General features: G+C 36.3%; 1 protein-coding gene across 1 annotated transcript in view; it reads right to left on the bottom strand.

Annotated features, from left to right (window-relative positions):
* Positions 1 to 975: 975 nt before the first annotated feature.
* Positions 976 to 18,192, bottom strand: part of NCAM2 (neural cell adhesion molecule 2) — a 289,433-nt gene continuing 272,216 nt past the window's right edge. The window contains exons 16-18 of the mRNA XM_048293643.1: positions 16,414 to 16,618; positions 11,995 to 12,114; positions 976 to 7,196 (exon numbers count right to left, since the gene is read on the bottom strand). Coding sequence (XP_048149600.1) covers positions 7,085 to 7,196; positions 11,995 to 12,114; positions 16,414 to 16,618 — 437 coding nt within the window. The 3' untranslated portion in view covers positions 976 to 7,084. The remainder of the gene's footprint in view (positions 7,197 to 11,994; positions 12,115 to 16,413; positions 16,619 to 18,192) is intronic.

The raw sequence follows: 18,192 nt of genomic DNA, 5'->3' as shown, positions 1-18,192 counted from the left end.
CAAGAGATCTGAACTAAATTTGTGCATCATTTGAGGACATCTGGGGTTTTTTATGACCAAGAAACGTGATTATATGAAAAACTTTCAGAGACAAGCTGCTGTTAACAGGACACTGAAGCAGTTCCCTCATGCTCAGTTTTTCAATAGAAAGAGACATTTTTGCTAATTGTTAATGCTGCCACTGACACTTAGGGAAGCACAGGCCTAAGACATCTGCAGTGGCAGAGCTTAAGGATCTGTGGAAGGAAGAAGATGCAGCTGAGAAGATTTTGTTGGGTGAAAAAATACATTTCTCCTATATACTTCCCCCCATTCTTAGGCTGACGTGGTTTTTTAGAGCTTAGGTTGCACTCAGAAAACTGATTCTTAGGCATGAACACAAAATCTAGAAAGTTTCTCCTCTGTTACTTCAATTTATTGGTGATAAAATGCATGCCACAGACATCCCTCTGCCATTTCAGGGAAGTGGCTGAGCTACATTCTCTGGGCTGTGCTTTGCCCATCTTCCATCTTAGTGGAATAAAAAGCAGCACTGCAGTAAAAGTCCATTTCATTGCAGGCTATGACAAACCTGTTTTCACCAGCTCCGGGTGGTGCTGACACAGTTACAAGACTTTTGGAAGGTTCTAGGTTTGGCAAAATAAGGTGGCTTCTGTCAATAATATATTTTTCTCTGGCATAAACGAAATACCTCTAAAATGTCACACTTGCATTGTTTGCAAAAAAATATTATCTATCAGCACATTATCTATTGGGGATGATCATAATGGGCCTCAAGCTCAGCTGGAGACTCAGGATGCTAACAATAGATGTATTTTGACAGAAAAGAGAATAATAAATTGCAGGTCTGTGTGAGTACTTCTATAATGGGGGTAAAATAAAGGGTATGTTTCTTTTTGGAAATGAGACTCCTAATGAATCAGACATCTTGACAGAAAGACACTTAGCAAAAATAAATGTAACTACAACACTTCATTAAAGTAAAATTATCTTTACTATTAATATACAAATGGTGAAGAGTGACAAATAATTGATATACTTTAAGCCATACTTTCAATGTCTTTCATAAATACAAAACCAGCATCTGCGATATTACTTCTTTTTACAGTATAGAGATATATATATATACACAGCATTTCATAGGGACATAAGATTCTGAAACAATAAACAAACTAGCTCCAGTGGTAGCTAACTTATCAATATATAATTCAGGTGGCAGATATCTCAAGTGGGCTGTTGACAACGTGTGGAATAACAAAAACAATATATGGTATGCTTTAGCTCATACTGTACACAGCATACAAATATGTACCGAGTGCTCATTGTAGCAGGAAAGCTTTTTTCCCCCCCTCCTTTTAAAACCTTGTCTAAGTAGTTTGAAATTCTTAGTGACAACTCTACACCACGAGCAATAAAATTATCTTCTGGGGCAATCTGACTCCTTTATATATTTGTCACTGATCTGTAGAGACTCTGAGGGTTTGTCTTGCCTTCCTCCAACCCTACATTTTACATCTGAAAAACCATAGCCTAATTACATGGGAGAGTTAAAGGATGTGGCAGGGTTAATGTCCCCTCTCCTCTGGTTTTCAGAGCTCTCGTTACCCTGCCTTTTGGCAGTGCCCTTCAGCAGCCTCTCTGCTTCAGTTGCTGCCCATTTCCCTTGTCAATGGTAAGGAGAGATGCTCCCAGCCCTCTCCTGGCTCACTCTTTGGCACCTGTTCTTTCTGGCAGTTGCTTTCCTGAGCTCTGTCGGCACTGCATCTGGCCACCTCGCCCGCTCCCGATCTCACCTGTGACTTAAAAGCTGCCAATACAAATTTGGCAATAAATATTTATTTCATTTCTCTGGGCTAAAAATGGCCAATATTCAAGTTTGAAAGTCAAACATTATGAGGCTTTCAACGCCTCTTAAGAGAAAAGATAGACTGGTAAACTGAGAATTCTCAGAACCTGACCCAAAGCCAAATTTTTAAGGCTTATTTTGTCTCAAGTCCAAGTAAATTCATATAAGAACACATTTATATGTGCAGTGGAAATACTGAAGATCACTTAAAACTTACAGAACTACTGTCAAGTGGACAGGGTACTTCAGGAACTCATACGAAAAAATCTGAAAAAGGGGTGAAAAGTTTTTAAAAATATTTATTTAATCATGGTAGCTTTTCACCTATCGGAAAGATTATCTGAAGCTAAACAAAGAGATTTAAGAAGGGGCATTATTTACTTAGAAAGTTTTCATCTTCACCTAAAGAAGTATCACAATCACAATGACTACTTTAAGAGATGTTTTATTTCTAGACATATAGTAATGTATGGGATAAGGCTGTATTCAGATATTCTATCACCATTTCCTGATCAGTGAAAACTCCTGATAGAAAAACCTCCTCTGTGCAAAATGTCAGCAGGAGTCTGGCAAGACTTTTAAGTTCCACTTACACCTGGAAATCTGATTCACAGAAGCAACTCGATCAGCTGAGGACGTGCAGAGCCTCGCTGAGATGGATGAATAAAATCCAGGTCCTGCTGGAGTCAGTTTGTGTCTTAAAGACCGGTGAGGCCTGGATTCCACTGTGACTCTTTGTGCAGCACTCTCAGTCCCCCTCCATAGATCAATTTGTAAGAGATCTTGAGCTTTCTCAGTAAATAGTCTTTTTGGAGGTCCTTTAATCAGGAGTGAATATCATCCAACAGACACAACTATTCTACAAAGATGGTGAGCCTGCAAATGACTGCAAAATGAACATTCACTCCAGTTTTACTCCAGAGGTAAAATGGTGGGAAGATGCTCCACATCATCTTTCAGATTTGAGGAAAGATTTTAATGTTTTAGGTCTAAGCACTTAAATAGAACTAAGGAGACTTTCTATCTGACTCTTCAACTTGAGAAATTGGTCAAAACACCCCTACACATCCACTACATGCTCCATCTATTTGAAACTTTTCAGCAGTAACACACCCACCATGACCCTCATTGCAATCATGATCTCAATAGATTTTTGCAAATTTTGTGTTTCAAGTATTTATGTGACTTGAAAATAATATCTTCAGTTTAATTTAGATGAGTATTTGAGAATATTTGAGCAGAAAAGTATGTGACAGTAAAGCTTTCAATTATTTTAAACAGGCTTTGTGGACAAATTATTGAAGATTTTTCTTTAATAAAGCAGAGTGGCATGCTATCAAAAGGCACAAATACATTTCCATTATCTGGTCTAGGAAACAGAAAAAATGGCATGATGATTATACTACAGTTTGATGACTGGCACTTAAATAAATAATCAAACTAATTACCATCATAAAAAGAAAGCCACTTTTTTTTGGATGAACATCGATGCAGAGGCTGAAGACAGCAGCTGGAATTTACTACCCCAGGGACTGATGTCAAACAGCCTTTTTAGATGATGGCCACGGTGTAGCTATGTTGTATATATCTATGAAGAGATAGAAAGTAGGCCCAATCCCACAAGTTCTGTTATGAAAGTACATCCATCTTCCTGCTCACATCCACCCCACTAATGTCAGTGTGGTGCCATATAAGGGGTGGGTTCAACCACACAAAATTTCTTGCAAGACTGAGGCCTGAATAAATTAATTTTTGTCACATTAGGCATTAGCATCACCAGAATAGTAAATATTTCTGCAACCACAAAAAAATCTTAGAAGTCAAAAAAAGGCAAATAAACAAATAAAACCAGGAAAAACCTCTCCAGGGTACATCTGATTACTAAATTGCAAAATATTAATTCAAACTTTGTTATTATTGTGGTAAATCAGAACTCAGGTCTACTAAAATAAAAAAATAAAAAAACAAACAAGGAGCTTTAAGTAATTTTACTTAATTGTACTCCTTTTTTTTTTTGTTGTTGTTGAAAAGAGATTGTCACTGCCACATTTTGTATCAGTACTAATTTCCCTCCCACCTTGGTCCCTGGAGTATGTTAGCATAACAATTCAGATTACTTTTACAAATAGTTATATTTTGTCAACTCTTCTGACATTTCATACTAACACTTAAAATTACTTTTAGACAGTAAAAGTGACATTTATACAGGTATCTTTTTTTTTTGTGTGTGTTTTTTTTTTAATCTAGAATAGGAAAAGAAAATAAACTAATGTTGTTATTCCAGTTCTACACATATCTTACAAATTACTATGCGCTGTCCTTCATTTGGAAATACTTGGAACTATTTCGAAATATCAGTGTTTTTCAGCATTCTTTCATAGTGGGAGTTTGGTTTTCTCCTGTACAGCACAGAGTCAAAGCACAAGAGACAACCTATTAAACCACAGACCAAAAAGGTGTGCTTGTACAGTCCATCAGAAATTTAGAGCTGTTTTATTCTCAGCCCTCACACAGCTCAACTGCCAAGAGACATAACAGCAAGAAGAAATTAAATACTCCTGGAAACAGCTTTTGATTTGTAATCCAGTATAGTGGGAAATGCTTTTGTATCCAATATTGAAATAATATTGCCATATATTTTGCTTATAAAAGAGTAGCACAGGTGTATTAGTAATGAATGTGCTAACAAGACCTCTTAAATCTTCTAATCCCTTCAAACTGTAATTAGAGGCCGTATCAAGGGGAAAAAAAAAGAAAAAATCCCACCAATATAGAGCTGTTAGGCCATGATTTTTTTTTGTGTAAGCCCTACTAAGAAGTAGTAAAATTTGAAATGCATCTGCAATTGAGCCTAGACACTGTTAATTCTGCAACATTGTATAGGCACCTTCTTGCAGAAATGATCAAGCTGGCTTCAGAAAAAACACCATCTGCCTAGGGAAGATTGAATATGCATGGCACCACCCAAATTTGTGATTGCAGGTAGAGGAGGAAACAATGTCTACCACTTTCATCATCATCCCGGTAAAAATATTGTGTGAGAGGATGTTCAAGCCACACCAATCACATTATTCTCAACTGCTGGAGTTGTCCACATCCCTTCTTACATTTTGATAGAAGCAGAAAATCCAGCTGCAAATACATACTTTGTAGAAAGAATATCCATATGTATAAATGAGACAACTGTTGTCCTAATTATAGGTTAGGAGCAGTCCGTCCTGCTTGCTGTGTACATAGAAAGAATCAGGACAGAAATCTGATAGACAAGCAGCTATTTGGTATTACTGCCTGCTCAGTATGAGGGAGGAACATTGAAAGCTCATAAAGGAATGTCTTCATCTTCCCTTTACCCAGAATTAGTGCCTCACCATTTACAGAAACTTCTTTCCAGCAATTTTCAATTATTATCTTCCATGGTCTTTCATCCCACATCGCTATCCCCTCTTACCCATTTTTTTCATTTTGGTACTGGTTTTGTGGGAACTTGGCCTCCTATCCTAGCCACACCAGCAGTATGCCTCTGTCCTCAACTCCTTGGTTCATTGTAGGTATTTCCCAAAGTGAGGAAAAGCCGTAAAAAACTCATAAAATAACTTGGTTTTGAAAAATAAGCTCAGCTCTTTCAAATGGATTTAAACATGGGTTAACAAGAAGGTTACTGTGACATTTTCCTCAAATTTAAGGAGACCCTTTTACATTTCACTTTCAGTTCTACTGAAAAAATGTCAACTAGTACAAAGACTTCAAATATTATCAGAATTCAGATATAGCAGGGAGAAAACACAATTTGTTGAATAAAACTACACTTAAACCTCAGGCATGACTTAGATGTAGAAAATTCACAACATACTCTACCATTTACTCCTGACAAGTAGAATTTTCCAGTTTAGTTTTCTATATGGTTTATCTACTTCTTTTAAAGCAAGGCTTTGAAGAGTTTGATAGGTGTGGATACACTGTGCTGGAATGGAAACAAACTATATTGCTCCAGTTAGTGGCACCATTAAATCAACCATTCATTCATATGAATGAATTTCGGATCAAATAAATCTGTAAAATTTCCTGGTGGGTCATGTTGATCAGAATAGTAAAGAGGAATATCTTAAAGGAAGCTTGACATGAAAAAAAAAATCAGTTGAATATAAGGTTGCATTAGTTCATAATTAAAAATTGTTCCTAACTGCTTAGACAAAGTCCCCTTTCCATCTGTTCTTACACTGTACTTTTTACGACAAAAGGTATGAAATCACAAAGGAAAAAGTCCTGCTTCAAAAAGGCCAAGTTTAATATTTTATGTACTGATTTGGGGAGAAAATGTATTCACTAAACCACAGTTTTAACCCTTAGCTAAATCATTTGAACTTAGACAAAAATGAATACCCTGTATGTATAATATGTTGGGACAAATATTGTAAATTTTCATTTGAAGTGAAGATTATGATTTAAAAACAGTTTTCTTTTTACACCTTGGCTGCATTTTAGTTCACATGTAACCTCCAAAACTTTCATACAGAAAACCTGAAGCACTGAAAATCCCAGAGCCTTTCAGAGTCACACTCATGTGGTTAGGATGAGGCCAGTAGACTATTGTGAAATATTTAGCCAATTTTATTTGAGTTTGTGTATGGTCATTACCAGCTATTTTTTTTATCGAAGAACCCAGGAGAAACTGCAGTGGGACATGGCTCTCTGTTGATGAGTGTCTCTTTTTTTTTGTTTGCCTCAAGTGATAATCACAGCTGGAATGACTATTGAGTGTCAGCCAGAACTAAGGTCTTAAACATTATACTGAGAGTGGTTTAGTTGTTTTTTTTTAAAGGCAACCTAAAATTTCATTTTATAATAAATGGAAATAAATACATTATCATATGACACTTTAGGTATGTAGCTTGCACTGTAAGATCTGGAGAGGCCTGATGTGTTGTTTGTGGTTAGGGATGCTTTAGAATTTTTCTTCTAAATAGACACACTTTGTCATATAATAAATTACAGTTCTTATTCTGCAGATTTTTCAAATTTATACCATGGGACTTGGTGTCAGAAAAACTACATACTAAAGCCATTAACAACAAAAAATATATAGAAAAGAACTGTAGACAGGAACTGTTTCATCATATGTACACATGTACTAACTATTCCAAGCTTAAGTTTCCCAAGAAATTAAGGTCAGCTGTAAAGTTTTGGTCACGGGATTACTTCAATCCAAATGCATTATCCAGACAGCTGTAGTTTATCTTATTATGCTTTGCTATCATCTTCTTTTGACTGGATGATGTCATTAGCAACTTTGATTTCTATGGTTTCTGGATTTAAAGCTTCTTTGCCATTTTCCTCCTTTAGTGGCAGCTTCCTATGAGAAAAAAGAGGAATCATGGTAATACAAAAATCAAACAATCTGTAATTTCAGTCTATAACATATGTACATCTTATACAGGTCACAGTGTAAAACAATAATTTTTTGAAAATAATGTGTAATTACTTTATTATGAGCACTGAGGTTCTTTACTTTTAAAGCAATTCATATTAAGTCTTTCCATTTCTGTAAGGCCACAAAAATCACATGACAAGAACATTGGTGCTGCCTGAAATGCAGTTCTTCAATTAGACAAAAGAAAAAATTAAATGTCAAATTACTTGACCCAAGACAGTACAGAGGTATGTGTTGCCTAGGATATTGTGAAACTCTTACAGTCAAGCTTTTTGCTAAATCTCAATTAAACTCTTTATGTCTTTTCTAAATGTAAATTCAATTGTATACAAAAGAACACAGCTATTATTGGAGATTATGCCAAGACATAGGTAAAGAACCTCTTATAGTGCAAGGAGGTAATGGAAGTTATTATTTAAAAAGTTCTACAATTTAGTTTTCATGGATCACACAATGTAGTTTCATTAATAACTTACAGCTCTTCTAAGACTTTGTGAAAACTCCAGAGATTTGGTAAAAGAGTCCCCACCCTCTTGAATGTGATCTCATTGAAAAAGGTCTTGAAAATCATTGATTCCCTACTGCCAGTAATTAGCTGTCAAAAAATATAGCTGTCAAAAAGATGTATGGTTTACTGAGATGTTCCTGTAATAATGTCTCCTGGGCATAATAGCTCTTAATCGTGATTCCAGTTTGGGTTTGCTTTCTGGTTTTTAACTAGAGAATAGTATGCATATGCCTTTTTTATTCATAATAACTGTTAAATGTTTCAATAAATTTCCGCTTTGATTGCTTTGATGTCCCAAAGAGCAATACAGTGCTCAAAACCTATCTGAGGAATCTCTTAGGAATGTCTTATTACAAGACAGTGTTTAATAACAGCAAATAAGACAAAACAGTACCCAATTTCCCCATCTTATGAAATTTGTCTGAAATGAACTAAGAAAGATGCTGTTTATCCAGTGGTTAAACAATGAGCACAGCCTGTACCTGAGAGAAATCAAAGACTAACTTATTCTACTACAGTAAAATACATGGGATATATTATCAGATGTCTGGCTCTGAGCACAGAGGGAGGTCTCTACTAATTGTCTGTTTCTCATAGCACACCCAAAGGAAACAGATTTCAGCCCACAGCAAGATGCCTGAAAGAATGGAAACGACAGAATCAACACAAATCTATTTTTAACAGAAGGTAAAACACTGGGGCAGAGGAGGAGTAGCCCATGACATGCATTTTAGGTAAGCAGGCATGTGTGTCAAAGATCTGATTAGGCAAAGTACTTAAACAAGTACTAAAAAAAAATTACCTAATGTAATTTAGTTTTAAGAAAAGCAGAGTAATTTTTCAAAAGATGGTGCTGGAAAGAAGGAAATACTTAGTCAAAGTCAAAACTCAGGAATTGAGAATATACTGTGTGGAAATTTAAAGAAATTGGTTTAAGTGGATTAAGACCATGTTACAAAATATTTGAAATAGGAAGATTTACTTGAACCCTCTTGAAGTATACTGGACATAATTGAAATCCATGTTCACGTAAACAGTGAGATAAAATTAGCCTTGCTTTGCATGCAAGCAAGGAAAAACAACTCAACAAAAGCTACACGCAAGTAAAAAGTTTTACTCATCAAAACTTTCCTCATCACAAAGTCCATGCACTGTTCTTGAACCTTATTGTATTTAAAAACTTGTGGTTTTATTTTTTTTTTAATAGGGTGTGAGTTATGAGTGCAGTTATCACTAGACTATTCTTTTTCACTATGACAACTTTTTTTGTTATTTTGTATTTTTTGTTTCCATTTGCTTTAAATACATATTTAAGCTCTATTAATAGATTCAATCATTTTCCTCTCTCAATTAACTAATTCAAGTTTAGGTGTTCTAATTATACCAATTTTTCTATGCCAAACTTTTCTTTAGCTACATCTATAAGAAAGAATTTTTCATATTTTAGCTGGGCAGACTAATAATTTCAAATGTTTATTCATTTTATAACAGAAAGTTTTTTTAAAAAATCCAACAAAAACCCAACAAAAAGTTCTTTCGCTTTAATCACATATTGGCTGCTATCAATCATTAATAATATTGGCTCCTATCAATCATTAATAATACTGACTTCCTCTAGCATGGCATGTGGCCTAACATCAACAGTCTGCTGATGTTACCCATACAAAACTTTAACTAAAATATTTACTTTCTTATGTTATAGGAAAATGACTCCTAGCCTTTTTGATACTGGAATTCACCCAACTGCATTAATAGTAAGAAAAACTTAACCAATACTAGAAACACATTAATGTCAGACTAGGATCATAATTACAGTACCACACTGCATGTGGTATTTTAATTACAAAAGTGTAATATGATATGCACAGCTTAAATTGATTTCCTGCCAGCATGATTAAAACTTGTTGATTTGCAGGTAGAAGTGCTTTGAGCTAATCTGTCACACATGGATTCCAAACATGTCTTTGACAAGGATCATCTGATATAAGGTAAAAAATAGCTTGCCAAATAATATACTGAGCAATATAATAAAGCATATTGTTGTAAGAGGAAGTAATCTCTTCACTAATTAGTTCCCACAACTTCTTAAATTGCATTTGAAGTTCTGAGTGTAATTTGCTATTATTCAAAATAATTCAATTAATTATTAAAAATATTTCATCTAATTTAACCTCAAGGCTTATCTTGTATACCTTTAAGACAGCCAGAATTAGTCATCATGAATCCCACCTTGTTTCATTGCCTTCCTGAAATGTCCTTGAAACTTTTCTTTCCTGCAAGCTAAGTTCTTCCCTCCAAGATCCCTGCTGGTCATTCTCACCCTGCCCAGCATGTGCCTTTCTGGCTGTTGTTGACAATATATTTTTGTGTTATTTCTACTGAGAGACTGACTTCTACTCTACTGCATCTTCCCTTTGTGCATCTCACTCATACTTAATATTGCTTCTCTGTTTCCTTGGCTATGACCTGTGTCTGAGTCAAAGGTCTTTCCATATTCCCCTGGTACCAGTGGGCCTTCAGGTGTCCTGATTGCACCAACTCTTTTCATCTTTAGTTTTCCAAGTGACACTGTCCCAAATCTTTAGCTGTCTTCTGTACAGCTGTGCCTTGGACTGCTGCTGCCTTTTATGGTTGTGAGAGAAGAAATTACCAAGAAGGAAACTGTCATCATTATTAATATCTCTTAGCAGTCCTATTTTTCCAAGGACATAATGCCCATCAAATCCTTACCAGCTGTTCCTATGAATTAGCTTTTTGGGGTTTTTTTGCTGGTGGTTTTCTTTTTTTCTCTCATGACAGTGGGGACTGATTCTTTCCCCTCCCCTAAGACAATAATATATTTTTTATTTTAACTTCCTCATATTTCACTCCTGTCAGCTGTTCTAATGATTGTGACAAGCAGAAAGAAGTGAACTGGATCTTTCCTGGTACCATGTTCCCTGCTAGATGCATCTCATTTGCAAGATCCAGTGCTACAAATAGTCTTAAATCTTGAACAAACATGGACCTGGTGCTTTACCCACTAAAATATCCAAGGCTTGCAGGACTTGTACAATATTTACAACTACATTCCCCTGACTCTTTAGATAACTGTGGGCTCTGCACTGTGCCCCTGATTATAAATTCTAATATGAAGAGCAAACATATCAGTAGTCACTCAACAGATTCCATAATTATTTAATTAACACAGGTTCAAACTCTTTGTCCACAGCTTCTTCAAAGAACTATAAAACTTTATGTGCATCTACTTAACATGCTCCCTATTTACTACAAATATCAATGGCAGCCACTAGCAAATCTTTCTTTTAATTAAAGGTTCTAGCTTTTACAGTTTTACATAATGGCAAAAAAGGAAATTTCTTCGTATTTTCAGGAAAGAAAAAGACTGTTTCATAAAAACACCCTCTCCTTTTAAAGAGCAACTATGATTTAATCAAATTATCAACAGGTGAATTTCTATATTTACTACATAATCGTCTTCATAGACTTAACAGCTTGAGGATGTCATGAGGTAGATTTTCACAATACATGAAAGGTTCTGGGCTCAAAGTAAAGAAAACTTAGAGGTTTCTTTAGTAATTTCATCCCTGGGCACAAGGCTGGTTCCATTATTCAGAAGGCAGCCAGAGTCTGTGAGCATAGCTGAGAACTGCGGTGCTTTCTGTACTGAGACAAGGTTGCAGGGACAGGAAGTGGGCATGAGGAAACAGAGCAGAGGCTGCCCTTCAGCATGATTAATCCAATTACACTATGTGGACTTAATACTGAGCTATGCTCTCAGTTAAATGTATGAAAGCAGGAAGAGGCCACTCCAGTGAGAAGCTGGGTTTCTGAAGCACAGGATCCTTGTGCCCCATCTTCAGGACATGTGTGAGGATGAGTGCGATACTCAATCTAAGGTAATTCCTGAAATTAGGAGATTGTCTCCAGAGAGTAATTAATAATTGCTGGGTAGGTGGTAAAGATCAGGGGCAACCAAATGAAAAAATCCTTGTACTGCTGTGCTCAGCCAGTGTACGCGAAGTACCACAATTTAGATTGATTATTGTAAAAACCAAACCAATCAAACCAACCCTACACTCACACACTGCACTGCCACAGCAGACCACTCTGGTGATGCTGTGTATCTCCCCTCAGAGTGTGGGAAGTCCAGTCTGTCCACATAGCCAAGAGCAGCTTCTGTGAAACGCCAGAGAGTATCAGGCTACTTACTCCGGTTCTGTGAGGGGAGTTGTCTCATTTGGCTCATTTACTGGACTCCCATCTTCATGGTTGGTAATTCTTTCATCCTCTGTTCTCATTTCCACTATCGGCTCTTTTGATCCATCTTTCCTAAAAATTATAAAAGAGGTTTAGTCTCTTATCATCACATTAACTACATATATTACACATAACGAATTACTAAGATCCCTTCTCTCAAAAGTTGGCAAAGAAAAGGCAGAACTAATTATCAGTGACTAACACCACCAAGACACATTTAACAGCGTGTTCCCAATTCCTTGAAGTCTTCAAAGCATCCTGTATCCATGGTTACTTCCCTAACTCTGTAAACATGATGAATTAGCATCTCAAAAGAGCATTTTGTTTATGACTAATAATAAGACGACAGCTTCTTCATGGGGATAGATGTAAACTTCCCTAACCTAGTATAATAACAATAGGACTTGATGCCTAGTTATACTTGAAGTTTTCTGGCAGTGTTAAAGAGCCATAATGTGAATATATACACCACAAAAGTGTGCTTTAATCTCCTGAGATTGTGACAACCCCAGCTGCCATTCAGGAAAAAAGCCCTTGTGTGGTAAAATGCGAAACCCTTCTGCTTTTACAGGTAGAAAAAACTGTTCCTATGTCATATTTCCCCCATTTTAGGAACAACTGCTAGTCTCTCACAAGTAAGTAAATGAATAAACGTTGTGCTAATTAGACAATGAATTATAAGGGAGATGGAGCAGTGAGTATTGTCATTATGATTTTGTTAGTAACCACAGAATCATAGAATAATTTTGGTTGGAAGGGACCTTTATAGGTCGTGTAGTTCAATGCCCCTGCAATTAGCAGGGACATCTTCAAGAAAATCAGGTTTATCAGAGCTTCATTCAACCTGACCTTGAGTGTTCCCAGTAATGGGACGTCTACTACCCCTCTGGGCAACCTGTTCCAGTGTTTCACCATTGTCACTGTAAAATAGATTTTCCTCATGTCCAGTCTAAATCTACCCTCTTTCAGTTCAAAACCATCACTCGTTGTCTTTGTAAAAAGTCTGTCCCCATCTTTTTCCTAAACTCCCTTTCCAAAGGATGCAGAAAAGTCTCCCTAGAGCCTTTGCTTCTCCAGGCTAAGCAGCCCAAATTATCTAAGCCTGACCTCACAGAGAGGTGCTCCATCCCTCTGATCATCTTTGTGTCCTCCTCTGGACTCGCTCCAACAAGTCCATGTCTTTACCAAGGACTGCTGAGCTGGATGCAGCACTCCAGGTGAGGTCTCACTGTAGTAGAGGGGCAGAATCTCCTCTCCTGAGCTTCTGGTAATGCTGCTTTTGATGTAACCTGGGACACCTTTGGCTTTCTGGGATATGAGCACTCGTTGGCTCATGTCCAGCTTTTCATGAACCAAGTTCTTCTCTGCAGGGCTGCTCTCAGGAATGGGGACATGATATGGAAATAATACAGAAGTATTAGCAATACATACTAATTAGCAATAGTTACTAAAAGTATGAATTAACTTGCCTACAGTTTTACTCTCAAAAGGCAGATCAGAGGATACCCAAGATATATGTATGTATTTCCATAAAGAAAAACTCTTTTGATACAAATATTTTATTCCTATATCCTGGAACTGCATCAGCTGCGTTTACAAACAAAGGGTAACTGAGTTACAGATAAACAATCACTTTTATATTTAACAGATTTTTTTTCTGAACTGGGATGTTGTAGGAAGCCATCAGACTGCTATGGGCCACATCAAAGACCTGGATAAATTCTTCTCTAATTCATATCTCACATTTTCATATTGTTTCTTCAAGATAATGGATAAAACAGGCTTTTGCAATAGGAAGTATCAGGAAAACTCTACTGTCCTCTGATAGGTATCCTTAATGAAAGTCTCTATAGGTTAATAAGAATGTCACCCACATAGAAATTGTGTGGAGGAGAATTAATGGGCAGAAGTCTAAAAGACTTCTGTCTATTAAAAAAGCCCCAAGCTGCATGTGCTTATTTATCTCTGCAAGTGACATTTAAGATACACAAATGGATACAAAGCTCATTTTGGTAAGTGATGCACTTAACTTTCATAGCTACCTCCTATCTGCAAAAAGATTAGGGATCTAAGTTGGACTGGTGGATGGGTTGGTAAGTTCTGCTTAGTTTGTTGATACATCTACAGTCTTACAAACAGTATTGCATGACAAAAAGCTTGAAAAAGATGTTATTTGTGACCAGCATTCATGCATATTTACATGTATAAGGTACAAACTGTGTAACATTTCAAATTCTAAAGAAGGGAAAGTGATTTGTAGGAAATCCATCATGTCATGGGTGTCTGTGTGTATGTTATATGCATTGTATCATCAGCATTCATTACATATAAAACATCATTATTTAATATATGCATTTATATCTTACAATCAAAATGTAACCAAGAACCATATCATAAACCACCCAAAAATCCAGAATGCAAACTGAAATATTTAAAACTGGGAAATGTCAGTGTATTTTTGGGAATATCAGTTAACATGATATAAATTTAAATTTGACTCTTCAAGTCTGTCCTAGAAGTTTAGTCTGACAGTTTATTAATGCAGAGAACAGGCTAAAATAAGAACTGCCCCAAATATTTTAAGGTCTGACTGACTGAAGACCACTCTGACAAGGAAAGAAAAATGATTAAATAACATAGTTGTTCTTGCAAAGAAGTGCAGTAGAAGAATTAATATGAAGAGACCAGCTCAATGCTTTTTTGGGACAGCATGGAATGGCGTTTGGTTATAAGATGTTGATAACAAGGTATAAATTGCTGTCAAGTGACATTTGCAACTTTATCTCCCTAAGGTCTTCCCATTCAGGAGGGTCTGTACACCAATTTATAGTTGGCCACTCCTTGAACAGGAAACTTAAAGCATAAACTGAAGTGCTGTGCTCAATAGGAAAGGACAGCTGAGTCAGAGTCAGAAGTTTCACATATTGATTCTATTGATCCGGACAGGCTGGCTTCACACGATGGAAAAAATACTGCTAGTCTTTCTCTCACTGTCAGGTGTGGAGAATTAGGAAACAGCTATTTTATGGCATTACTTCTATTTAGAAGCAGTACTTGATATAAATTCTCTGTGTTCTCTCACAACTGGTTTTGTTCTGTGGAGCTGTTTCTGAAAGGGAACCTCTTTTAGAAGAACCCAGCCCAACCCATGTAGTCAAGTTACATAAGACACAGCCTGAAACCAAATAGCCAGAGTTAAACCCCCAAGAGACACTTACACTGCAACTACTGGCAATGGAGACACCTGCTCAGCTATGAATAATGAGGGCTGCAAGATTTAGTGTGCTCTACATCCATCTGAAGATGGATGGGATCTAGGAAGCTGCAGAACAATGAACTGTAAGGCCTGCCTGTTGGGAGAGGCGCATAGGAATTGGGCCAGTAAATGTTATTTAAACCACACACAGACAGCATTCTCACAAATATTACAATGTATGTGTAAGTTGGCTACCATATGAACAGGATGAGGAAATTATGCCTTTTTTCTAGTAAAAAAAATGGAACTGTTTAAAATGAAAGATCATAAGTAATCTTTTCTCCAGTTTACCTACTGAAAACTCAGTAAATGTTAGGTCTCTAAAGTGTGATTATTTTATGTAATCAGTACTTGAACTGTTTTGCCAGAGATCTCACTATCCACTCTAATAATTTAAGAGACCATATTTTCACATCAATGATCAGCTCATTCACATTTGTGTGATGGAGTAGCCACTACAGAATATCTTTGTGAGAATCAGTATTGTTTATTTCCCACTCATGTTTAGCAATCATTGACTGTTGCTATGAAGAACAATCACACTCACCACCGTTTCACCCACAATCCAACTCAGCACTCCTATTAAAAAAAAAAAAAAATCAACAAGACCTTTCATTCCTCATGTCTACAGACAAGAATCAAGATTTCCCATCAAGTGCTATACCTGAGAAGGAAAACTCTCTCACAGATTTTCTATAACACTGTGTCCTTCACTCCTAGATTTACTGGTACTGTCACAACCATAGGCTGAGTTTTTGGGTGTTAGCAGCTCAAAGAGGGATTTGCAGAAATGGATTTACAATGACCTCTTACCTGTTTCTCATGAACCAAATATGTGTCTGTAACTATTTCTGAATTACAATTGATTTCCTTTGCATCAAGCTGGACAAAGAGGTCATCCTAAACTGAGCTACAGTGCATTCCTTTTTTGTGTCTCAACTTTTCTTTTAAAGGCAATAAACAACCTACACACTTCAGAGCAACACTTTTTCAAGTAGTAGAAGCATTTTATTAATTCCCTTTGCAACACCACAAAATGGCCATAAAGTTAATGTAAGTTGGACAGCCAACTTTTTCTTTTAAGGATTTTTCCAACACAGGTGATTAATACTCACAAGTAAGCAGCTTTTCCTTCTTCCAGTTCTTTACTTTTTCCACTTGAACCACTCTTTTTCCCGCAGATCCTCCTGGTGATGCACATGAGCAGTCCACATTGTCGTACAAAGAAGCAGCTAACATCAGTCACAACCAGGATTAACAAAAGGGCTGCCACTCCCAGGCCAATGACAGCACCAAGTCCAAGACCATTAAAAAGAGTGTCTTGAAGGAAAGAAAATTAACACTTATTAATAACATTAATCCTAAAATAGCATTTTCTAAGACGTTGGTCAGGAGACTAAAGAATGTTTAGGAATGAACCATTCAGAAATTACTGGAAATAACCAGTCTTGATGATTAAGCATATATAGTACCTCATTAAAATAATAATAATAAAAAAATACATAATATTTTCCCATTGCCAAAATTCTAGTAAGTCCACATAACACAAATGGCATTATTTAATAAAAATAATATCACATTTTAACATTCCATGACTAAGAGTATCAATAAGCAGCATAAGGAAAACATTTAAAATGTTCAACATGAACATTGATGTAAGTTGTCATTTTCTACATTTCAAATACAACTAATTAGTAGTGATGCTAAGCAGAACTACTGAAAGGTTTAAGAGACTGCGAAAACAGTATTTATTCTTGTAATTTTCTGAATTAGAGTGAAAAACAATTCAATCTGTTTAATCTGCAAACAGTTGCACACACTTAGTCTTAAATGATTTAATACGTCTAGAACTCTAAAATGGAGAAGTAAAAACTTTTTTGGAAAGAAGGGGAACATTTTACTTCTTAAGCAATTTAATATGAGGGAAAATATGCGTAACATCAAATGATTATAGGATTAGGACCTCATCTTGTTTAGTCTGGTACCTGAAAATGCAATCATACACTTCAAAATAAACCTATTCCACACCTGATTTTGCCTTCTGTGTTTGAATTATGAAAGCTGATGTTTAGCGAATTTTACTTCATTACAAATCTTGGGAAAAATATTTTAATGTTTTGCCTTGGTTGATATTCCCATGACAGCAATGCTACAAACCCTTTTGGACAGTGTGATTCCCAGGAGTCCGTGAACTCAGATGATGCTAATACAGGAGAGGACTTGTATCTGATCAAGAACTAGGGGAATAAAGCCATCTCAGTAAAGGCCCATGCATCCAGCTAATTCAAGAAGATGCCAAACTAGCTCAGAAATTGGCCAGTGACAATTGCCTTGTGTGAGACTGGGCTGAGCAAACCCCAGGGAGTGGAACTGGGCGTGTTTGCCCATGGGTGTTGCACATCAGCATTGCTTCCCTGGCACTCCCATGCCCTGGAGTGATGCCTGAGTCAGCATCACTCACTGGGACATTTCCATCTGCAGCTCTGCCTGTTGCCAAAGTAAGAGTGAGATTATTCTGACCGGAGATTGCTTGAATCCTGTTGTAACAAACACCGAACCATTACATAATGTAAGATAATATAAATATTTTAATTGGGTTACGGATATCATCTTCCTCTTCTTTCTCTTCCGACCCCCCATAAACACTACAGATTGTTTTCAAATTAAGCATACCATTTAAGCTTTCATATTTCTGCTTAACTAATTTTAATGATATCTTTACCATTTCAAATATAATTTGAAAGGTTTTCTAAATCAATAAATATATATTCTTAGTCTAGTCTTTGTTCAGAACTCTAAAATGGAAAAGTAAAAACTTTTTTGAAAAGAAGGGGAACATTTTACTTCTTAAGCAATCGATTTCATTGTCTATTGTATGGGTCGTCTGTTGTTAT

The sequence above is a fragment of the Corvus hawaiiensis genome, chromosome 2 (genome assembly GCF_020740725.1).
Source record: "Corvus hawaiiensis isolate bCorHaw1 chromosome 2, bCorHaw1.pri.cur, whole genome shotgun sequence".
In the NCBI taxonomy this organism is placed as follows: Eukaryota; Metazoa; Chordata; class Aves; order Passeriformes; family Corvidae; genus Corvus; species Corvus hawaiiensis.
The sequence above is the reverse complement of the archived record's forward strand: the minus strand, read 5'-3'. Positions and strand labels throughout refer to the sequence as shown.